Consider the following 25,102-nt stretch of genomic DNA (forward strand, 5'->3'; position numbering starts at 1 on the left):
CATAAATATATCAATGAGATCTTTTGCTTGGAAGCATAGCACATGGCCTAATATTTTCTTATTGGATAATATGAACTTCCAACATACGAACATCAAATACATCCCAACTAGTAGTAAGACATCATCGTTCGGATGCTTTGAGAAAGCAAACAAGTACTACAAGAAAGAATCAAGAGATTCATGCTATGATGCAACCTGGAAAAGAAAAGACAGGTTGGGGCCTTTGCAAGAAAAGAATGCATGAAGTGGATACTTGTTACCGAGACAACATTGGATTGATGTAGTAGATAGTTGTTTTTTGATCATCCTAACTTGGCTCCAATAATCACATGGTCTCAACACCTTCCTTATGAGCCGAGCATCCAATGCATCTCCAGTTGTTCCTGGAATAGCAAAACAAACAAAATGGTGCCCAAACTCATTGGGACCAAAGAGTTAGAAAACCAGCAATACATAGGACAAACTCCACATACATATGTGCATATAGATATGAATTTGAATTTCATGCACACTTTAGCCAATTTATGACAAGGTGGAGTTTCCCCTATATATTGGGTCAAAGAAGGAAAGCAAGCAAAAGAAGTTGTATATAGTAGCTAGATACACGTGCTCAAGACTCTCAAGAATCAACTCAACACAAAGTTGATAAGTCACCAAAAGACAAGGTATCAAGTGATAATAAGATCCTAAAACAAAAGGAACTATCACTTGAAGGATATCAATTAAAAGATACCTCAAGGAATGAGATATCCATTGACACATGCCAAATAAAAGGAAACAAGAAACCAATTGAAGGAAAACAAACACGAGGTATCTAATTTCCAAAAGAGAGCTAGGTTCCAACAAACCAAGCCCTCGACAAATTTTCATGATGGAAAAAAGCATCATAAAGAGCAAGACTTGCCTCCCATCAACACACACTTGATGGGGATCAAATTTTTTTATGATGAGTGAATAAAGAGAGTGTTCTAAAGAAAATAGGATAGCTCCCCCAAGGGAGTGCATTATATAGAATTTGCATTTGAATACAAAACGCACACGATGGGATCATCACTTTCTCTATATCTATAAAAACACTAGACATTTTAAAATAGATTCATAAGAGGCAAGGAAGACAAACGAAACACAAAATCCAATGTAAAGATGATTAGCAATTCCTATCACATGATGGGAATACCAATTGTCAAGGACAAGAAGTATTTTCGAAGTGATACTCATTGGTAGATCACAAATATATCCAAGATCATCTTTACCCATAAAACGCAAGCAAATGACACTTGTAGAGCTAACATGCCACCTAGGAACAAGATAATTTACAATATCAACACTAAGTGGCAACACGTCAAATGTACACATTTTCTAGGTTTGTAATATGCACATAGCATATTACTCCCCCATAATGTGATAAACCAACAACATTAACAAGTGGCAAATTAAAACCAACAAGAGATACTTAATGGACCATATAGAATTTGAATTTCTCATGAGTAAGACATACCACATAGAAACTAGATAATCTTGAAGTATCAAAACTAAGTGGTATTCCCCATGTATACACATTTATAGGATTGTGAGGTGTGCAAAGCACATCACTCCCCCACAATGGGATAATCCGTTAATCTCTCACAAGAGCCAACAAAAAAAATATAAACAAGATGCAAAAAGGCTCAATACAAGACTCACATGTACATGATATGCAAACCAACATACCCATACTCGATTACTAAAGATAAGCAAGTTGGAAGCACAACATATACAAACGCATGCAAGGTACAAAACCACAACATGCAAAGGGGCGAGCACCTAACAATGTAAACAGTTTAAGTATAAGTTACCGTAAGGAGGCACATTGGATATAAGATAGAAACTCGATAATCCAAATGACTTGGCTTGAGATAATATGAATGATGAAGACCCCTTAATTCTTCATTATGTATCCAAGTCTCTAATGTCCTCCATAGTCACCTATTGATCAAGTTTGAGCTTGTTGGTCCCCAACTACGTTGGGTCCTAAGAGGTTAATCACAATAGGCTTGGCAACCCAAATGGTTCTTTTCTTGACACCATTTTGAGTACCAACAAACTTGGCAAACACATTGCCAACCTTATCCTTCCCAAGGGAATATATATCATCAATAGTGATTGGGTTGGATAAGTTACCTCTCGTGCAAGACAAAGCGACGTGACCCTTCTCACGACATAAGTAGCAACATCTACCCTTTGTTTTCTTCCCAGTTGATTTCTCACCTTGGGGAGTGTTGGCTTGGGTCTTATTGGGAAGAGGCCTTCCTTCAACTTGTAGCTGAGTGTGTGATTGAGTTTGTGGCCGCTTCCCTTGTTGCTTGTGACTTTGAGACTTCGTCTTCAAAGGGCAAGATCTAACATGGTGCCCTTTAACTTTGCACTTGAAGCAAATGATTTTGGCCGAATTCTTAACTCTTTCTAGGCCACTCTTGTTCTTGTTTGAGTTTACTCCAACATCATTTTTGTCATTCGGAGATGTTTGCTCACATAGGACGTTGTTGAGTGTGGACATCCCTTCATGACACTGTTCCAAGTCTTTCTTCAAAGAAGTGACTTGGGCCTTGAGCTCTTCGATTTCCTCTGCATGGTTAGTTTTAATGCAAATACTAGAGGAAGTGTAAGTTTCATTGTTACAGCAACAAGGCAAGGAAAGTAATTCATCACACGAGGTAGCAACATTATGAGTAGACGAATTACGAGGACTAACACATGGAAATATAGTACTTTGACTAGAAGTAGTGCCATTGTCCACATGAGGCTTATTTGATGTTACCTTGGTGATGATAGCCTCATGAGCTAACTTTTGCACATTATAGGATGTTAGAAGATCGGCATGAGAGCTTGTGAGCATTACATGGTTTTCTTCCAACTTCCCATAATTGCTAGTTAGTAAATCAAGTTGAGCATGTAGCTCAATATTCTCCTTCAATGTTGATACTTCAAATGAGGTAGAGTTAGATGTACAAGTATCATCAACAATATGAGAGGAGTAAGTAGCAAATAGAGACTTCTCATGAGTAGATTGAAGCTCCTCATAGATCTTAGAGGTTTTGATGAGCTCTCCCTTGACATTATTGCATTCAAGGAGAAGGACCTCAAAATCCTTTTTAAGTTTATCATGAGCAACTTCAATCTCTCCTTTTGAAGATCTTAAGTCCCTACATGCTTGATGACTCTTCTCAAGTTCATGTCAAGTTGTTCGCTTTTAGCTTGTTCATGATTAAGTGAATCATTACAATTTTCAAAGTAAGCAAGAACATCTTGGAATCTTTGAAGAGCGTTATTTTTAGCTTTATGAAGAATTTTACTGATCACATAGATATTTTCGGTCAAATCATCATCATCATCCTCATCGCAAATATCATCGTTATTGCACAGGGAAGATGATACCTCATTATTACCTCTTGCCATGAGGCACGTGTGAACTGGAGGAGTTGATGATGGTTCTTTTGGTGAATCAGATTCTTCATTAGTCAAAGGTACTTCATATTTATTAATTTCCCCTAAATGATTAGTCATAGAGCAACTAGGGAGAAACAAGATATTTTGATCAAGAGGACACGAGGAAGCAGGCATATCACCACAGACATTTGTCGAGGGATCTTTAGGTGAAATGCATGACCTATCAGCACAATAATTTACACTATGTGTGGTGCTAGATATGCTCGTGTCCATAGAGGCTATGACATTTTCATCAACATATATTTCTTCACTCACCATGTCATTACCTTGTGAGATTGAAGATGTTGAGGTGTGCAAGCAATCGGATATGGAAGTAGTGGTGGACTCTTTAAGATCGAAAAGAGTGAAGAGCTCATGCACCAACTCCTTCATCATAATACCGTCTTCATCAAGATTGGACCCACCATATATATCTTCAAGTTTAGTCCAAACTTCATGAGATGACTTGCAAGTCGAGATAGACTTAAACACTTCAGGACTTATGGTTTGATGAATGGCAAGAAAAGCCTCACAATCAAGATACATCTCATTAGTAGATGAAGATGCATCATCCTTTTTGTCGGCAATCCCTACAAGAACAATTCGTAAAGTATTTGGGCCCATGGCCCGAAAGTGATGAAGCATACGAATTCTCCATAGGGTATAATTTGTGCCATCAAAGTCAAAGATGCCATTGTGCACTAATCCAATAGTCGACATCGATACTCTCTAGGTCGTGAAACCTAATTAAAGAGAGACCTGGCTCTGATACCAGTTGAAAAGACCTTGATGACGCCTAGAGGGGGGGTGAATAGGCAATTTAAAAACTTCTTCGGATTTGGCTTCAGACTAATGCGGAAATAAACTAAGAGGGTACTAGTCAAGCACAAATCGTAAATGTACTAGGCACTGCAACGTGTATCAACAACACGATCTACCAAGATGGACACAATACAGTTACTAACAAGCACAAGTAAGTTACACAAACTTACTTGAGCTATATCACGCGACAAGTAGGTGAACAACACAAGATACTAGATCACACTATATCACACGATATATCAAAGGCTGCAAGTATGAACGTGTGGATATCGAGGGTATGCTTGAATGATTAACCTTGTACAAGAAATAGCCAACACAATATAATGAGCACAAACAATATGCAATGTATGTATGCTCAAGTAACACAAGTAAACCACAAGTAAGGAGTTAGGGTTAAGGATAACCAAGGTCACTGAGACGAAGATGTATCCCGATGTTCACTTCCTTGGAGGGAAGCTAGTCACCGTTAGAGAGGTGGATGTTACCACGAAGGCACACCAACGCCACGAAGGCTCACCCTATTCTCCCTTTGAGATAACACCACGAAGGCGTTTATCAACCACTAGTGGTAAGCCTTTGAGGTGGCTTCCAAACCCTCACAAACTTTTCGGGGGGTAATCACACGGATTGATTCCTCTCCGAAGAACTCCTACTGCCTAGGAGTCTCCAACCTCCAAGAGTAACAAGATCACGGGGAATGCTCAAAACTTGCTCAAATCTCAAATAGCTTGGGTTGAGAGGAGGAGAGGGAGACGATCTATCTTTTGAGTGGAACAACTCTCAAAGGGGCTCACAAATGCTCTTGGGATCTAAGATTTGGTGTGAGCAAATGTGTGTGAGGTAGAAGAGTGTTCTTATAAGGATAAGGCTGTGTTGGGCGACCCTCTCACGAAGTGGGAGGGGGGTATTTATAGTGGGGAGAGAAAAACATCCGTCGGGACACTTTAAGTCACACAGGGTCCGGACGTCCGACAGTTTCCGAAAGTCCGGGCGTCCGCGAGGGATCGGACGTCCGACAGGGGTCGGTCGTCCGAGGCCTGTAGATATCACTGAAAATACTGTGAATTGAATAGCGACCGGACGTCCGGAGAAGGCCGGAAATCCGAGTTATTCGACTCAACTTTTTCTGGTGGGAGGTTCCGTATTTCCGAAAGGGGACGGACGTCCGGCCCTCGGACGTCCGAAGGGAGCCGGAAATCCGAGTTATAGAGCTCATGTTCTTCTGGTGCAGGGCTCCGGATTTCCGAAGCCTGTCGGTCGTCCGACCCTTGACCGGCCCTCGGATGTCCGGAGAGAGCCGGAAGTCCGAGTTATATGACTCAAGTTTCTGTGGTGCATAGTTCCGGAATTCCGAAGCTGGTCGGATATCCGGGCCTCGGACGTCCGGAGGGAGCCGGAAGTCCGAGTTATATGGCTCTGATTTCTCTGGTATAGGATTCCGGATTTCCGAAGCAGTCGGTCGTCCGGCCCTCGGACGTCCGGAGGAAGCCGGATGTCCGAGGCACTGGTTCTGTTTTCAGATAACAGCAGAGCAGTGGAGATGTGGTCTGAGCAGAACAGTGGAGATGTAGTTTGAGCAAGTTCATCGCAAAACCTGTGATCCCCTCTTAATAGTGCGGGATCCCTAAAGACTCAAGAATCATAAAAGGGGTACTGATGATCCATACTTGAGTGTATACTTTTATTCGCTGATCATCACTTCGCACAACTAACGTCAAAGGAACTGATACCTTTGAGTTAGCCCTTTCACTTGAGCTTGATGTTGTTGTTCCTTCTTGGCTCAAGTTGAAAGCAAGACATGATGGAGTCTTCAAGTAGCTCTCCCATACACAATGTGGAAAGCCTAGCTTATGTATTCATCTTCATTTGTCCACCATGTGAACATCCACAAGAATCAAGCATGTAGTGCTCAGGAATGCTTATCTTGATCTTGTCCTTGTTAGCATATGAGCTTGTCCTTATCAACACATGATCATTAACAATAGTTTCAATGATATATTCGTGATGATCCACTTGAACTTGCACACCACAATCTTGATGACGATCGCCACTTGACGTCATCCTTCATGGGTTGTATGAGATCTTCCTTTTAACGCAAGCCCATGGAAGCACACCTAACCCCCACATAGGACTCTCACAAAGACCATGGGTTAGTACACAAATACGTAATGGACAATGCTTACCATACCATGGGATCACTTGATCCCTCTCGGTACATCTTATACGCTTTGTGTGCTGATCATCTTGATTTACTCTTTGTCTGAGATCTTGATCAACCTAGTGTCTCTATGACCATTCTTTGGATAATACCTTGAATACCATCTTGGTCATCATATAAACTCCTTGAACCCTTCAAGAAGTGCCTATGGACAAATCCTATAAATATAACTTAAGGCAACCATTAGTCCATATGAATTGTCATCAATTATCAAAACCACATATGGAGATATATGCTCTAACAATGTCCCCCATTTTGGTAATTGAAGACAACCACTTCAAGAGAGTTTATATAAGAAATAAGCATAACCAAGCGCACACATACAAGGTAATAATGCATGCGTGAAGACGTAAATGCTTACGCAATAAAAGCAAAACCCTCTAAACATATCCAAAGTAAACTCTCTAAACTTCTCCCCCATTGGCATCGATTGCCAAAATGGACAAAAAGTTTAGAAAGTCAATATAGTAGGCGGTCCTCCAAAAGGTGTGTACTTCTCAGCAAATGAGTGCAGATAAATACACAAATACAATGATAAGTAGTTGGAGGGAAGGCAACAGAGTGTTTTATCAAAAACTAGAGAAGCTCCCCATGATTTGTGCACTAATACGAGATTTTTGTATTTGATACACGTGCACAAAATAGGATCGTTGCTCTCACAAAATTAATAAAAACGCACAACGAGTGCAAGAAGATAGATGAGACAATAAGCATATCGATTGCACAAAACAAATGGTTGAGCAACATGTAAAAGAAGCAACTTAAGAATAGGCTCAACCAAAGTAATGTGTGTGAGTCATGGCAAAGCACTTGAGAAGACTAAGATAAGGATGAGCATTACTCATCAACATAGTCTCGATGAAATGAGATACAAAGTGCAAGACATATCATTCCCACACACACATACTAGAAAATGGGTTCACAAGCTTACTAATAAACAAAATAAGAACCAACGCTTGTGGCAACCCATTGTGAAGATAGGAAGTAAGAACCTTATCAAGAGGAGGGATACTAATTGAAATGGCAAAACCCTCATCAAGACAAGCATGAGAAAAAATAATCTTCACGGCCAAAGAGTGCATCAAGATGTAGGAAAATAATATACGCACTCAAAACAAATCTTTTCACGAAGCCACCAAAAACTGAAAAAGGAAATGTAACGATGGACGTGAAAGAAAAGAGGATATCAATTAGAGATGTAACTTCTCTTATGTGCAAAAGATTCTAAGTAGAAGACAATCATGATGATATATATCCACAAATAAGGATATACACACAAAATGGTTACAAGAAGGAACAAACTAGATATCCAAAAAGGAAGTCATAAATATATCAATGAGATCTTTTGCTTGGAAGCATAGCACATGGCCTAATATTTTCTTATTAGATAATATGAACTTCCAACATACGAACATCAAATACATCCCAACTAGTAGTAAGACATCATCGTTCGGATGCTTTGAGAAAGCAAACAAGTACTACAAGAAAGAATCAAGAGATTCATGCTATGATGCAACCTGGAAAAGAAAAGACAGGTTGGGGCCTTTGCAAGAAAAGAATGCATGAAGTGGATACTTGTTACCGAGACAACATTGGATTGATGTAGTAGATAGTTGTTTTTTGATCATCCTAACTTGGCTCCAATAATCACATGGTCTCAACACCTTCCTTATGAGCCGAGCATCCAATGCATCTCCAGTTGTTCCTGGAATAGCAAAACAAACAAAATGGTGCCCAAACTCATTGGGACCAAAGAGTTAGAAAACCAGCAATACATAGGACAAACTCCACATACATATGTGCATATAGATATGAATTTGAATTTCATGCACACTTTAGCCAATTTATGACAAGGTGGAGTTTCCCCTATATATTGGGTCAAAGAAGGAAAGCAAGCAAAAGAAGTTGTATATAGTAGCTAGATACACATGCTCAAGACTCTCAAGAATCAACTCAACACAAAGTTGATAAGTCACCAAAAGACAAGGTATCAAGTGATAATAAGATCCTAAAACAAAAGGAACTATCACTTGAAGGATATCAATTAAAAGATACCTCAAGGAATGAGATATCCATTGACACATGCCAAATAAAAGGAAACAAGAAACCAATTGAAGGAAAACAAACACGAGGTATCTAATTTCCAAAAGAGAGCTAGGTTCCAACAAACCAAGCCCTCGACAAATTTTCATGATGGCAAAAAGCATCATAAAGAGCAAGACTTGCCTCCCATCAACACACACTTGATGGGGATCAATTTTTTTATGATGAGTGAATAAAGAGAGTGTTCTAAAGAAAATAGGATAGCTCCCCCAAGGGAGTGCATTATATAGAATTTGCATTTGAATACAAAACGCACACGATGGGATCATCACTTTCTCTATATCTATAAAAACACTAGACATTTTAAAATAGATTCATAAGAGGCAAGGAAGACAAACGAAACACAAAATCCAATGTAAAGATGATTAGCAATTCCTATCACATGATGGGAATACCAATTGTCAAGGACAAGAAGTATTTTCGAAGTGATACTCATTGGTAGATCACAAATATATCCAAGATCATCTTTACCCATAAAACGCAAGCAAATGACACTTGTAGAGCTAACATGCCACCTAGAAACAAGATAATTTACAATATCAACACTAAGTGGCAACACGTCAAATGTACACATTTTCTAGGTTTGTAATATGCACATAGCATATTACTCCCCCATAATGTGATAAACCAACAACATTAACAAGTGGCAAATTAAAACCAACAAGAGATACTTAATGGACCATATAGAATTTGAATTTCTCATGAGTAAGACATACCACATAGAAACTAGATAATCTTGAAGTATCAAAACTAAGTGGTATTCCCATGTATACACATTTATAGGATTGTGAGGTGTGCAAAGCACATCACTCCCCCACAATGGGATAATCCGTTAATCTCTCACAAGAGCCAACAAAAAAAATATAAACAAGATGCAAAAAGGCTCAATACAAGACTCACATGTACATGATATGCAAACCAACATACCCATACTCGATTACTAAAGATAAGCAAGTTGGAAGCACAACATATACAAACGCATGCAAGGTACAAAACCACAACATGCAAAGGGGCGAGCACCTAACAATGTAAACAGTTTAAGTATAAGTTACCGTAAGGAGGCACATTGGATATAAGATAGAAACTCGATAATCCAAATGACTTGGCTTGAGATAATATGAATGATGAAGACCCCTTAATTCTTCATTATGTATCCAAGTCTCTAATGTCCTCCATAGTCACCTATTGATCAAGTTTGAGCTTGTTGGTCCCCAACTACGTTGGGTCCTAAGAGGTTAATCACAATAGGCTTGGCAACCCAAATGGTTCTTTTCTTGACACCATTTTGAGTACCAACAAACTTGGCAAACACATTGCCAACCTTATCCTTCCCAAGGGAATAGATATCATCAATAGTGATTGGGTTGGATAAGTTACCTCTCGTGCAAGACAAAGCGACGTGACCCTTCTCACGACATAAGTAGCAACATCTACCCTTTGTTTTCTTCCCAGTTGATTTCTCACCTTGGGGAGTGTTGGCTTGGGTCTTATTGGGAAGAGGCCTTCCTTCAACTTGTAGCTGAGTGTGTGATTGAGTTTGTGGCCGCTTCCCTTGTTGCTTGTGACTTTGAGACTTCGTCTTCAAAGGGCAAGATCTAACATGGTGCCCTTTAACTTTGCACTTGAAGCAAATGATTTTGGCCGAATTCTTAACTCTTTCTAGGCCACTCTTGTTCTTGTTTGAGTTTACTCCAACATCATTTTTGTCATTCGGAGATGTTTGCTCACATAGGACGTTGTTGAGTGTGGACATCCCTTCATGACACTGTTCCAAGTCTTTCTTCAAAGAAGTGACTTGGGCCTTGAGCTCTTCGATTTCCTCTGCATGGTTAGTTTTAATGCAAATACTAGAGGAAGTGTAAGTTTCATTGTTACAGCAACAAGGCAAGGAAAGTAATTCATCACACGAGGTAGCAACATTATGAGTAGACGAATTACGAGGACTAACACATGGAAATATAGTACTTTGACTAGAAGTAGTGCCATTGTCCACATGAGGCTTATTTGATGTTACCTTGGTGATGATAGCCTCATGAGCTAACTTTTGCACATTATAGGATGTTAGAAGATCGGCATGAGAGCTTGTGAGCATTACATGGTTTTCTTCCAACTTCCCATAATTGCTAGTTAGTAAATCAAGTTGAGCATGTAGCTCAATATTCTCCTTCAATGTTGATACTTCAAATGAGGTAGAGTTAGATGTACAAGTATCATCAACAATATAAGAGGAGTAAGTAGCAAATAGAGACTTCTCATGAGTAGATTGAAGCTCCTCATAGATCTTAGAGGTTTTGATGAGCTCTCCCTTGACATTATTGCATTCAAGGAGAAGGACCTCAAAATCCTTTTTAAGTTTATCATGAGCAACTTCAATCTCTCCTTTTGAAGATCTTAAGTCCCTACATGCTTGATGACTCTTCTCAAGTTCATGTCAAGTTGTTCGCTTTTAGCTTGTTCATGATTAAGTGAATCATTACAATTTTCAAAGTAAGCAAGAACATCTTGGAATCTTTGAAGAGCGTTATTTTTAGCTTTATGAAGAATTTTACTGATCACATAGATATTTTCGGTCAAATCATCATCATCATCCTCATCGCAAATATCATCGTTATTGCACAGGGAAGATGATACCTCATTATTACCTCTTGCCATGAGGCACGTGTGAACTGGAGGAGTTGATGATGGTTCTTTTGGTGAATCAGATTCTTCATTAGTCAAAGGTACTTCATATTTATTAATTTTCCCTAAATGATTAGTCATAGAGCAACTAGGGAGAAACAAGATATTTTGATCAAGAGGACACGAGGAAGCAGGCATATCACCACAGACATTTGTCGAGGGATCTTTAGGTGAAATGCATGACCTATCAGCACAATAATTTACACTATGTGTGGTGCTAGATATGCTCGTGTCCATAGAGGCTATGACATTTTCATCAACATATATTTCTTCACTCACCATGTCATTACCTTGTGAGATTGAAGATGTTGAGGTGTGCAAGCAATCGGATATGGAAGTAGTGGTGGACTCTTTAAGATCGAAAAGAGTGAAGAGCTCATGCACCAACTCCTTCATCATAATACCGTCTTCATCAAGATTGGACCCACCATATATATCTTCAAGTTTAGTCCAAACTTCATGAGATGACTTGCAAGTCGAGATAGACTTAAACACTTCAGGACTTATGGTTTGATGAATGGCAAGAAAAGCCTCACAATCAAGATACATCTCATTAGTAGATGAAGATGCATCATCCTTTTTGTCGGCAATCCCTACAAGAACAATTCGTAAAGTATTTGGGCCCATGGCCCGAAAGTGATGAAGCATACGAATTCTCCATAGGGTATAATTTGTGCCATCAAAGTCAAAGATGCCATTGTGCACTAATCCAATAGTCGACATCGATACTCTCTAGGTCGTGAAACCTAATTAAAGAGAGACCTGGCTCTGATACCAATTGAAAAGACCTTGATGACGCCTAGAGGGGGGGTGAATAGGCAATTTAAAAACTTCTTCGGATTTGGCTTCAGACTAATGCGGAAATAAACTAAGAGGGTACTAGTCAAGCACAAATCGTAAATGTACTAGGCACTGCAACGTGTATCAACAACACGATCTACCAAGATGGACACAATACAGTTACTAACAAGCACAAGTAAGTTACACAAACTTACTTGAGCTATATCACGCGACAAGTAGGTGAACAACACAAGATACTAGATCACACTATATCACACGATATATCAAAGGCTGCAAGTATGAACGTGTGGATATCGAGGGTATGCTTGAATGATTAACCTTGTACAAGAAATAGCCAACACAATATAATGAGCACAAACAATATGCAATGTATGTATGCTCAAGTAACACAAGTAAACCACAAGTAAGGAGTTAGGGTTAAGGATAACCAAGGTCACTGAGACGAAGATGTATCCCGATGTTCACTTCCTTGGAGGGAAGCTAGTCACCGTTAGAGAGGTGGATGTTACCACGAAGGCACACCAACGCCACGAAGGCTCACCCTATTCTCCCTTTGAGATAACACCACGAAGGCGTTTATCAACCACTAGTGGTAAGCCTTTGAGGTGGCTTCCAAACCCTCACAAACTTTTCGGGGGGTAATCACACGGATTGATTCCTCTCCGAAGAACTCCTACCGCCTAGGAGTCTCCAACCTCCAAGAGTAACAAGATCACGGGGAATGCTCAAAACTTGCTCAAATCTCAAATAGCTTGGGTTGAGAGGAGGAGAGGGAGACGATCTATCTTTTGATTGGAACAACTCTCAAAGGGGCCCACAAATGCTCTTGGGATCTAAGATTTGGTGTGAGCAAATGTGTGTGAGGTAGAAGAGTGTTCTTATAAGGATAAGGTTGTGTTGGGCGACCCTCTCACGAAGTGGGAGGGGGTATTTATAGTGGGGAGAGAAAAACAGCCGTCGGGACACTTTAAGTCCGGGCGTCCGCGAGGGGTCGGACGTCCGACACGGGTCGGTCGTCCGAGGCCTGTAGATATCACTGAAAATACTGTGAATTGAATAGCGACCGGACGTCCGGAGAAGGCCGGAAATCCGAGTTATTCGACTCAACTTCTTCTGGTGGGAGGTTCCGGATTTCCGAAAGGGGACGGACGTCCGGCCCTCGGACGTCCGGAGGGAGCCGGAAATCCGAGTTATAGAGCTCATGTTCTTCTGGTGCAGGGCTCCGGATTTCCGAAGCCTGTCGGTCGTCCGACCCTTGACCGGCCCTCGGACGTCCGGAGAGAGCCGGAAGTCCGAGTTATATGGCTCAAGTTTCTCTGGTGCATAGTTCCGGAATTTCGAAGCTGGTCGGATATCCGGGCCTCGGACGTCCGGAGGGAGCCGGAAGTCCGAGTTATATGGCTCTGATTTCTCTGGTATAGGATTCCGGATTTCCGAAGCAGTCGGTCGTCCGGCCCTCGGACGTCCGGAGGAAGCCGGATGTCCGAGGCACTGGTTCTGTTTTCAGATAACAGCAGAGCATTGGAGATGTGGTCTGAGCAGAACAGTGGAGATGTAGTTTGAGCAAGTTCATCGCAAAATCTGTGATCCCCTCTTAATAGTGCGGGATCCCTAAAGACTCAAGAATCATAAAAGGGGTACTGATGATCCATACTTGAGTGTATACTTTTATTCGCTGATCATCACTCCGCACAACTAACGTCAAAGGAACTGATACCTTTGAGTTAGCCCTTTCACTTGAGCTTGATGTTGTTGTTCCTTCTTGACTCAAGTTGAAAGCAAGACATGATGGAGTCTTCAAGTAGCTCTCCCATACACAATGTGGAAAGCCTAGCTTATGTATTCATCTTCATTTGTCCACCATGTGAACATCCACAAGAATCAAGCATGTAGTGCTCAGGAATGCTTATCTTGATCTTGTCCTTGTTAGCATATGAGCTTGTCCTTATCAACACATGATCATTAACAATAGTTTCAATGATATATTCGTGATGATCCACTTGAACTTGCACACCACAATCTTGATGACGATCGCCACTTGACGTCATCCTTCATGGGTTGTATGAGATCTTCCTTTTGACGCAAGCCCATGGAAGCACACCTAACCCCCACATAGTACTCTCACAAAGACCATGGGTTAGTACACAAACACGTAATGAACAATGCTTACCATACCATGGGATCACTTGATCCCTCTCGGTACATCTTATACGCTTTGTGTGCTGATCATCTTGATTTACTCTTTGTCCGAGATCTTGATCAACCTAGTGTCTCTATGACCATTCTTTGGATAATACCTTGAATACCATCTTGGTCATCATATAAACTCCTTGAACCCAACAGATGGACTTCAAGAAGTGCCTATGGACAAATCCTATAAATATAACTTAAGGCAACCATTAGTCCATTGGAATTGTCATCAATTATTAAAACCACATATGAAGATATATGCTCTAACAATAGTACAAAGTTAAGACAAAAAAATGTGACATAATTTGATCGGCTTAGGCTCAACACGGCAACCACACATAAGAGTGGAGGGAAAAAAGACAATGAGGCGACTAGGCCAGAGCTTGTTCGCCACCAGCACCGCAGCAGATGCAAGCACAACTATAATGAAAACGAAAATGTTACGAAAGTAACTTATCTTTATTGAAGGTCCAAGAGGCATATATATTACACAAGACTTGAGGTACAAGAAAATTAACATAGACTAATAGGACTCCTAGACTAATACTAATATTTCCTAACCCCCCCCCCCCCTCAAATGCAAAGCATCGCAGAATTGCATTTGAAGAAGTGTAATACTAAAAAAATGATAATCCCAAGCGTTGTAGCATGAAGAATGTTCAAAACCTGTCGAGTCAAGCCAAAGGGATAATGAAGAAATGTCACATCAGAGAAAGGCACTGCATCACTTGAAGATACAACATAAGTATCAAGAGAAGATGGCTTGTTAAAAAAAGATGACACATCAAAAAAATAAAGCATTACACAAAAAATCATAGCCCATGATAAACGTCGATGAAAGAAGCTCGACGGATAAGACACGATGAACGTAGATCGACAATGCAAAAAAAGTCCAAAAAATCCTATAGAAAACAAGAAAGTCAAGTAGGCCATAAAAGTTATATAGAAAGGATGAGATCAAAGAAAGGCCAACAGACAAAGGTATGATGGACTCGCATGACGTAAGAAACACAAAATAGCAATGAATTTGGTGGAGGCAGCGGAAAAAAAAACTAAAGAGCTAGAAAGCATATACTAGACGAAGATGCAAAGATCATCGTAAAAGCAGATTGTGTAAATGAGATGCTGGCAAAGGACAACAAAGAGGAGCATCCGACACATCAAGACGTAGCACTAACAACAGCAAGCACACACACGTTGGATTAAGGGCAGCAGCCACGTGCTAGGCATAGGCTACACATGCAAGCAGTAGGAGAGCAACACATCTGCGTGGCTGCACACCGACTTGCAGATTGGGCAGCACGCGTGCTGATCTTGCGGGCGGACGGATTGGAACGACATACACAGTCAACGCAAGTAAGACCATCTCTAATAGACCCCGTATAATACCGATCCGTAAAAGTCGTTTACAGTTCGCCAAAAACGTGTTTTGCAGGCACACGCGGGGCGGACAAATGCAGACTGTCCAAAAAAGACCCGTATAAAAGCATATTCGTAGAAGATGCTGTTATACATGTCTTCAATGCAGGGTTTGTTCGGGCGCCACCGCGGCGACCCGCAAACCGGAAAATCACACAATAAAGCATAGTTGGAATTTGACAGTGATTCCGGCAAATGAGTTTGGATTTAAACGATAAAGCATAGTTCGCGCGCGAATTGAGAGCATAGTTTAAAAGACAAACACAAAAGGACTTCATGCATCCTGATCGTTCTTAGTGTGCAGCATCGAGTTCATCGTCGCCCCCGAATCCATTGACTCCCCCGAATCCATCGCCTTCACTTGTTCCTACTCCGACACTTGTCCCTACTCCGGCACCGAAATCATTGGTTCCGATTCCAGAGGATAAACCATCGCCACCATAACACGCAAGCATCCTCCTCTTCAAGATTTCTCTCCTTGTCATATCATGCCATTCCTTGCTGATGTCATCCATGTCATTGCGGTTCAAAATCATGATCCTATTCTCTTCGACAAGAAGGTTGGCCATGGTTTTGTTCTCAGGGCACGTGCTTTTCTCTCTCCAACTTCCTTCAGCAATTTCCATCTCTCTTGTTTCTCTCGTGCCTTCTTCTCGGCCATCTTTACCTTTGCATCCAAAGACTTCGCTAGCAATACCTTATTTGATTGCAGCATGGAATTTATCTTGTCCCGCAAGGTAGATGCTTCGCGTTCCCTTTTGATCTTCTCCTTTGTCTTTTTTGTCATCACCAGGCTTGTTTAAGTTTCTTGGGCCATCACCATCTTCATCTTCACCCATTTTCGTAAGTAACCTCTCTTCGGTGGGCATTCTCTGTCAATCAACACCCACTTGTCGCAGTTTTTGAGGAATTTCCAACAATGCTCTTGTTTAAAAATCCGCCTTCGGAAGCATCCATGTCTTTGTAGCGTTGTTAGGCAATTTTTCCTACACAATAAAAACAAAGTCAAACTGATGAAACCATAATACATTATGCAAACTAATGGAACCATTTTGATTGCGATCAACTCACATAGTCGGATTCGACGGTTACACTTGGAGGAGCATTGTAAACTTGTTCCAAACAAGCTGCCCAACGGCTACAAGTCGGCTTGATCACGTCCCAACGACCTTGGAGTGACCGGGAGGTCCGTGCTGTCCTGTTGGGATACTGCCATCAAATGGAAGTAGTGACCGAAAGATCCGTCGACTGGAAGGCTTCCATGGCGAATGGCGGGGAAGAAAATCCGAAGCATGCGGTGGGCGGGGCAACGGCTGCCGAGGAGGAGGGGGGCGTGGAGAACGGCGCGAGAATTTCCCTTGCGCGCAAATCTCGTTGCGGATAAGGGGCGAGCTCGGGTCAGCCTCCCACCCCGTGAATCTGAAGGTTGAGGGCGAACTTTTGCCGTGCCCCGCAAAAAAAATTATGGGCCAGACGCGTTTGCGGGGTTTGCTCTGGCAGCATTTTTGCCCCGGCCCGTATTTTGACGGTTATTTTTCGGATCGAGGCATTATACAAGTCTGCTAGAGATGCTCGACGCCGAAGAACACGTGCATGAGAGCCGGTTACCGGATCTGCATGCATAAACTTACACACATGAAGAGCACGGGCAGTGGCAACGAGGGAAGCAAGGATCGACGATGGAAGGAGTAATCAATGCACGAGTTGCATAGATCGATCTAAGATAAAAAAAATGAATCGGAAGGAGGACAAGTGACGCTTTTGAGAAAGAAACCCAAACTTTGCTCTGATACCATACCATGTTATGAAAGCAACTTATCTTTATTAAAAGTCCAAGAAACATATATTCCTCATCCCCTCTATTTTAACATCAATGCATCGTAATTTTACGTTCCATAAATTTTGTCTTATTTTTTACGTGAAAAGAGACCGTAAAAAAATATAATCAATGTAAAAATATTTTATGTCACATAAAATTACAAACATACAAAAATAGTATAAAAAATACAATAAATTCAGTTTTTTTGTCTTGTGACCTATATTTTTGTTTTCTTTTACCAAATTTTACGTAATGATTTAATATAAATGTAACTATTTGTATTTCAAATATAATTTATTTGTAAATTGATCGTAAGATTATCTCGGATGAAAAATAAACTATTCAACATCCTGGATGATGAATAGAGTATATATATATATATATATATATATATATATATATATATATATATATATATATATATATTAAAGTAAACATAGACTAATAGGACTCCTAGACTAATACTAATACTTCCTAACAAAAAATACATCTGAGAACACATGCGCTGGCATGATAACTTCTAGATGCATTTTAGCAAACACCAAACTAAACTTAACTAGATACTAGGATGCAAAGAGCCAGAACCTAATGAGGGGGGTTCCTTCCAACACTAACGAGGGGGGTTCCTTCCAACACGCACAGAGAACCTAACGAGGGGGTTCCTTCCAACACGCACAGAGAACCTAACGAGGGGGGTTCCTTCCAACACGCACAGACGATGTACACACAAAGAGGCTCAAGCCAAGGACTACACGTCCAGATGAGCTCCGCCTCAGTGTCATATCGTCCTGCTCTCAACCCTGCTGCTACTGCCTGCCCAAGCCAAGACCCGGCCCTATCATCTGCCCTTGCATTGCAACCATCACGGCACCTTCACGTTGCATCTCTTGGATGAGCTGCTCAAGTCTGGGAGTTCGCTGAATCACGAAACCAAACAGTGCTCCTGTAGGAGCAGCCATGTTTGAGTGGTCTTGCCCGTGGCTTGCAGACATTTTAGCTGCAGCCATAGTAGGAGCTGAAGTTGTAGGACTTGGCGCGTTGGGTGAAGCTGTAGGACTTGTTGCTGGACTTGCCGTAGTGGGATTTTGTTCCTGCTCCATGTCTTCTATCTCCACTTCCTCAGAAGCTTCAAGTCCAGCATCCATGTTTGACCCTTCTCCCACACTGAAATGTGAAGCCTGCTGCTTTCCCTTCTCCTGTGGGCAACGTCCTTTGCCATGTTGTTCCTCCTCCACTAAGGGAACCTGGTCTTTTCTGCGCCTAAATACCGCCCACAGGTAGGGGTTTCCTTGGAAAGCTGCAACCAAACAAAGACAAACATGGTAGGTCACTTAACCATTGAGCCAAATAGAAACAGTACGGAAAAGCTTACAAAGTGATTCTGGATAGATGAATTATTTCTAAAAGATGATTAGTACGGCTGCGTATGGACAGGGATGCCACAACAAATCAGGTGCATTAATCATATTCTGTTACTAGAATGTTTACTTAAAAGAGAAGAAGGCATACTTTGGTGTTGCTCAGGCAGTAGAATAGATGGGAATATCAGCATCTCAGCTTCACCAACAATAGCTCGTAGGACCATATCATTCTCCATGACTTCTTTAACAAGTTGATCCAGGTATGCATCTTGCCTAGGGATAGAAACAAGTATGGTTAGAACCCAAATGATGCAAAAGATGGTAGGCAAACAAATAGCAAAGGGATATAAAGACACCTCATCTTGGTGGGCAATAAATACAACGCAATGTTGTCATCAGTGGGCCTTGATGTCTCAAAGCTCCTAGGCCAAGCCTCAAATCTAGAAAGCTTAGTTACTTCAACCACTGGCTCAAGTGATCTTGACAATTTCCACACCTTCTCACAGTATTTGGTTGACAAATGTGCAGCCAATGAAACCAATTTTCCGCTGCCTATCTTGATGATTCCACTGTTGAATAATAAAACACCAAAAATATCAGCATATAGGGACAAGCATTTGCAACACATAAATATAAGGGGAAAAAGTGTGTTCTACCTCCATACAGGTTCATCGATGGGCAGCGAACAATAGTGAGGTGGCTTCAAAGATTCTGCACCAAACAGATTAGAGACCTCTAGGTGACAATCTTTTTGTGTTTTCAATCCAGCATCACCACTTTTAGCACCCGTGAGATTCTGATCACCATCATCGTCGTCTTCGTTGTCAGATACTACATATATTCTCCTTTTGTTTGTTTGACTACAATTCTCACTCTTTCTCTTATTAAACTTGTCACCAACCATTCTTTCGTCCTCCCCAATGCTAGTGTTCTTGTTAAGTTTAAGGGAGATACCCATTGATTTTGTCAATCTAGTGACCCCAAGTGCCCCAACCTTCTCTTCCAACAACGGCTTCATCCTCTTACTCTTAGAGTTGTACACATCGGTGCTTCCATCCTCCGAAAGGCTAGTCATGCACTTTCTACTATCAAGTCTAATGCCCCCGTTGATTGAATCGACCATGCAAGATGCCTCGACGGTTTCATGACTAGGAAGGTTCTTACCGGGTAAAGAAACACAATTTATCTCCACGTTGGGCTGGATATCTTGCACGCCTTGCTTACCCTTCAAAGCTAAGTTGGAATTCAAAGCTTCCATTGCCATGTGATGGCCTTCTTTCCGCAAGTTGCCAACCATCGAAGAGGGGTAAGATTTCTTTGAACTACCAAATGTGGAATTTGAACAATCCTTCAACACCGAGGAATACGGACCCCTAGTCAAAAAGGGATTAGATTTCTCTAGGTTCCTCATCAAAGGATCGAACCCACAACTCGATCCAAAGGAGAAGGGCCTAGATTTCATTGACCGAGAAGCCATCTCATCATTGGGCCTTGAGTAGGTGGATCCAGGCATCTTGGTATTCTTTGATCGAGGAGCATCAAAGTTATTTAACCTTGAGCAAGACTCCACATTCTTCGCCAAAGAACCCATGCCATTGTTTGGCCTCAAGGTATTACCACCATTCAATATAAAGGAAGAGGGTCTAGACTTGGTAGTATTCTTTTGCAGAGAATCAATGCCACTGTTAGGCATTGCACGAGATGGACTAGCCTTCAGGGTATTCTTTTGGAGAGTCCTAGAGAAATAGGGCTTGGACTTCTCAACATTTTCGCGTGAAGAAACCGTACCTTTGTTTGGCCATGAAGAAGAGATATTTGGTCGAGACACTGCCTTAGCATGGCTAGGCTCCTCAAAAGGAGTTTTTCTTGCAATCTTATTTTGTTGAGGTCTTTTGGCAACATTATCATCAGCTCTTTCATTAGCATGGTTAAATCTATGTTCCATCCCTACCCTAAACGACTGCTGAGTTCTCTTAAATTGGTCCAGGCACTTTTTCTTGAGTTTGCCTGGTCCCTTCCTCATGGGAGACTTTCTCAAGCTTGGACCAAAGTGGTTGACACTATGTTGTCTTCGACTCACCATTTTTCTTTGAATAGCCACTATAAAAAATAAAAAAAATGTGTAAAAAATACTTTCAAAACACAGAAGAAACTTGTTAGCTAACTTTTAGCACAAAAAGACTAGACTAACATTTAGCAAAAGACGCTTTTATAATAGTGTCAAGCTAATGGAAACGAAGTGGTGGAGGCAATTCCATTATAGGAGATCAGAAGTTATCAAGAGACACAATGTATATCGAAGTGTGAAACTTTGCAACAATAGAGCCCACAAAAGTTGCACTTTTTCACAATAGGACTTTGAGATTCACCAAGAAAAGCCTAGTTTGACAACTTGGATTCATCTATTAACCACGAGTTATCTTGGACACACACATTTGAGTAATGATCATGATCTAATCTATAACCATGAGTTGTCTTGCCATGCACACATTTGAGAAATGATCTCTATCTAATCTCTTTTTAGCCATTATTTTGATCTTAAGTGCATGGGCTAAGCAATTCAAAAAGAAATTTTGATGACATAAAAGTACAAATGCAAGCATATTTTACGTATCTTTATATAAAATAAGTAACTCAAAGATAACATTTCTGTGACATGATTGTCCAAAGTTGGATTCTCGGAAAATAGATTATTTTCCCTTCATGGTATACCCATCAACCAATGCATGGTTTATATCTTGACTAATTCTCATGCTAGAGATTAATAACTATAGCTAGAGATTAATAACTAAAATTATTCAAAGTAGTGCCATCCAAATTAAATTTCAAATTTTTTACAACAGAATATCTTTGTAAATATTGTCAATAGAACAAAAAATATTAAAAATAAGTTCTGGTTCCATCCTAGAAAATTGTTTTTGTTTTGGCAAGGATACACATATTTTTTGGGCCCCTCTCAAGCTAGCAAATCAGTTCCACAACTAACGCATTGTTGCTTTATACGCCCACCTAGAGAAGCACAATTAACTACCTTCACCTTCACCCTTGTCACCGATTGTGTCACCATACTCATTGTTTTATGACCCACCCGCTACTAACTTTACAACTATGAACCAACCTATAGTTCCATGCCACTTACTATTGCCATAAACCTAGCCTCCCCTACATGAGTAGGGCACAACAATTAATGAGAGATGAATCAACACGGATTATTATGGCTAAACTAGTTCCAACAAACGATGGGGATAAGGGATTACATGCAAGGAACCCTTAATAGTTTTATGTTAAGAATGGAAAGATTCTCGTAGCATAACAATGACCATGTGTACACTAACTTTCTATGACAAAAGATTGTACACTGACTTTCATAGCAAATTTGGAGGATTTGGAAGAATAGCGCTCAATACAATATCTCACATCAAAATCATGAAAATAGTAAGTTATATAGTCTATAATTTTAGCTACCTGGGTCATTTGGACAAAATTTTGATCCAACACGATGAAGTGTAATGATTTTTCTCAACAAGCTATTTGTTGTTTTACCCTGATATTTTTATTTCTAAAATACTCCATCAGTTCATAAATACGAGTATAAGTCTTTTTTAGAGATTTCACTAGGAGACTACATACGAACAAAATGAGTGGATCTACACTCTAAAGTATGTCTATATACATCTGTATGTAGTCCTCCAATGAAACCTCGAAAAAGACTTGTATTTAGGAACAAAGGGAGTAAGACATAGCGCCTACTCATAAGCATAGAAAGACATTATACGTAATTCATGTTTCAGCAGATCAATGGGAAATCAAGTTAACCAACATGGTGTGCTCTCCTACTTGACATTTGGCCATGCATTCTTCCTTCCAAATCACATTTAATTACGCATGCAGAAGGCACCACATATATAATCCTTTTGAATTTACACATGTAGCCTCAAATTCTTCCGCATTCCTGATTTCCGGCATAGGTTTCCTTTTTTGTCCCGCCTTCTCGATTCTGCTCCATTAAATTGGATCAGTTTCCAACAAAAGAGGCAGCACAGAACAGCATACAAGCCAATGTATGGAACTGCACATGAGGGCTGAGCGTGTTGGGGAACAAAAGATGGCAAAAAGGAAAGAGGACCAGCCAACCATTCACAGTTACTCCCGATACTCACGCCCAGGGGCAAATTAGTATAAAAATACCAAGCCAAGAATCGTGACGGAGTACACGTCACCATACCAGATCGCCCATAAAGAACACAACCAGTATATGGAAATTTCTAGTTGGTCTATGACCGAAAAAATAGTCCAAAAATTACCGAAGCCGTTAATAGGGCCACACGGTACCAGAACTCATCTACTGTATCCATCGCCTCGGCTTATTTCTACATCTAATACATCTATCAACGTGGATATGTTTAACACAATGTGAGCAATGACAGTGCTCAGACGGCCACATCCCTAGGCGGAAATCAATTTCCCCATCACAAACCGGTCTAAATCGACTAATAAATCCATAAAACAATCTTGGGGACCTAACAGAGCACGAGCACAACCAAACAACTAACTGATTTCGAATAGCAGAAAGAGAACAGATCGAAAGTAGAAAACGCTCGTTACCTGATGGCCGTCTGCTTCGGCGATGAATGAACGCCCAACTCCTCGAGATGAGAATCTGCAAGGCCGTCAACTCTTCCACGCCGAATCCGTCACTCCGCCACCCAAGACCTTCGCCGTACCTTGCCGCTGGCCGCTAGGGAAACTCGCCTAGACCTCGCCGCTGGCCGCTAGGAAAACCCTAGCAAAACCCCAACGCGGAGCTGAGGAGGGCTGGCAAGAAAGAAACATAGAGAGGGAGGCCAGGCGTGGTCCTTGTACTTATAGGCGCTCATTAACAATGACGCGTGGGGAGGCAGGAGACCGGATTCGAAAAGAATCGGGAAACAGAAGGGCGAAGGAAGAGGATCAAAGATTGCGACGGCTGCCGCGCGGTGGGAAGGGAAGGCTATCGATATGTTTCCAATTATATTACGGCGCGGCTTTACCGCCTTCGCCCCGTTGGGATTACGAACGTGAATCGTGGACGTTTGCGTTTCGCGATATCTGCGGGGTAGTGCGGGGTGAGGGCAGGAAACGCTTGGCTGGCTGTTTTTTTCTTAATATTTTTTGTGATTTTCATGGCTGGCAGGTGGCAGCTGCATGTTGCGTCGCAGCCTGCCCGGCCCGTCTGAGCTATACAGCACGATATATCCAATCGACAGCCTTTCCCGGTCTGTTTTTGACTGTGTGCTTTTTTTCTGCACGCCGTGGACTGGACAGTGTACTCAGCATGGGATGTGACCTGTCGTAGTTAGGGCAACGCTCTCGTCGGTCGACCGGCTCAGCGTTGGCCGGTCGCTCCAAGACACCAGGCGCACGAACGATCCAGAATCTATTATTGTGTTGATCCAGTCGTCTTTCATCGAAAAATATCAGGTGATACAAGAACTTTGGTGCTACCATGATGATACGGGCTTCTACGAGCCATTGGACCTGAGATCTAAGGATGACAACCATGCTCTTGAATCTGCACGTAAATGTCAGATTCTTGAAGATGCCAGATGACGTGGCAAAGGGACCAGACGTCCAGGGTCTTGGCGTCTTATAAGGTCAATATAGTGCAAACCTTCTAGTGTCACTTGCGCGTAGCGAGACGTCAGGGTCCGTGGCGTCTGGTCCTGGCCACATGACTAGACGCCAGGGACCCTCGCGTCTCGCCCTTGAACCCAACTATATTATGTGGTGGACTGTTGGTGTGGGTCCCACCATACTCACTTTTCCCTATCATTGTTGCTCCATTTCTGCTCTACTCCTACCTCCTTCCCCTCAAGACCCCCATCGAATCCGAGCAAAAGGTGATTCCCTTACATAAATTTGTCCATAAACTTTGTTCCTTGTAGTATTCTCCTCCAATTCATCCAATTTTTTTTGTTGAAACTTTTATATTATAATACATTTTGTACATCTTACATTTTTTACATCTTAGAGAAACCCTAGCTAAACTCAGTGTGTATTGAGTAGTTAGTGTGTATTGAGTAGTTAGTGTGTATTGAGTAGTCATTTTCTGAAATACAGGATGAGACCGTTCATTTACGTTGAGGCTTCTGCTGAGACGGCGAGGAAGCGTGAACGCGACTTTATTGAGGAAAAATGAACTACTGGGTGACAGCCGTTGATGCGTTGAATGCGGCGTGTAGAGCC

The 25,102-nt window shown here is 41.3% G+C and overlaps 1 protein-coding gene across 1 annotated transcript; it reads right to left on the reverse strand.

The window, feature by feature from the left end:
- Nucleotides 1-17,958: 17,958 nt before the first annotated feature.
- On the reverse strand, nucleotides 17,959-23,876 carry LOC123410132. Its single transcript, XM_045103020.1, has 5 exons — nucleotides 23,483-23,876; nucleotides 19,534-20,977; nucleotides 19,234-19,446; nucleotides 19,026-19,150; nucleotides 17,959-18,813 (listed from the first exon to the last, which is right to left on the reverse strand). The coding sequence occupies exons 2-5, from the start codon at nucleotides 20,958-20,960 to the stop codon at nucleotides 18,323-18,325; spliced, it is 2,256 nt and encodes a 751-aa protein (XP_044958955.1). The 5' UTR covers nucleotides 20,961-20,977; nucleotides 23,483-23,876; the 3' UTR covers nucleotides 17,959-18,322.
- Between the last annotated feature and the right edge of the window lie 1,226 nt (nucleotides 23,877-25,102).

The sequence above is a fragment of the Hordeum vulgare genome, chromosome 7H (assembly GCF_904849725.1).
Source record: "Hordeum vulgare subsp. vulgare chromosome 7H, MorexV3_pseudomolecules_assembly, whole genome shotgun sequence".
Taxonomy (NCBI): domain Eukaryota; kingdom Viridiplantae; phylum Streptophyta; class Magnoliopsida; order Poales; family Poaceae; genus Hordeum; species Hordeum vulgare.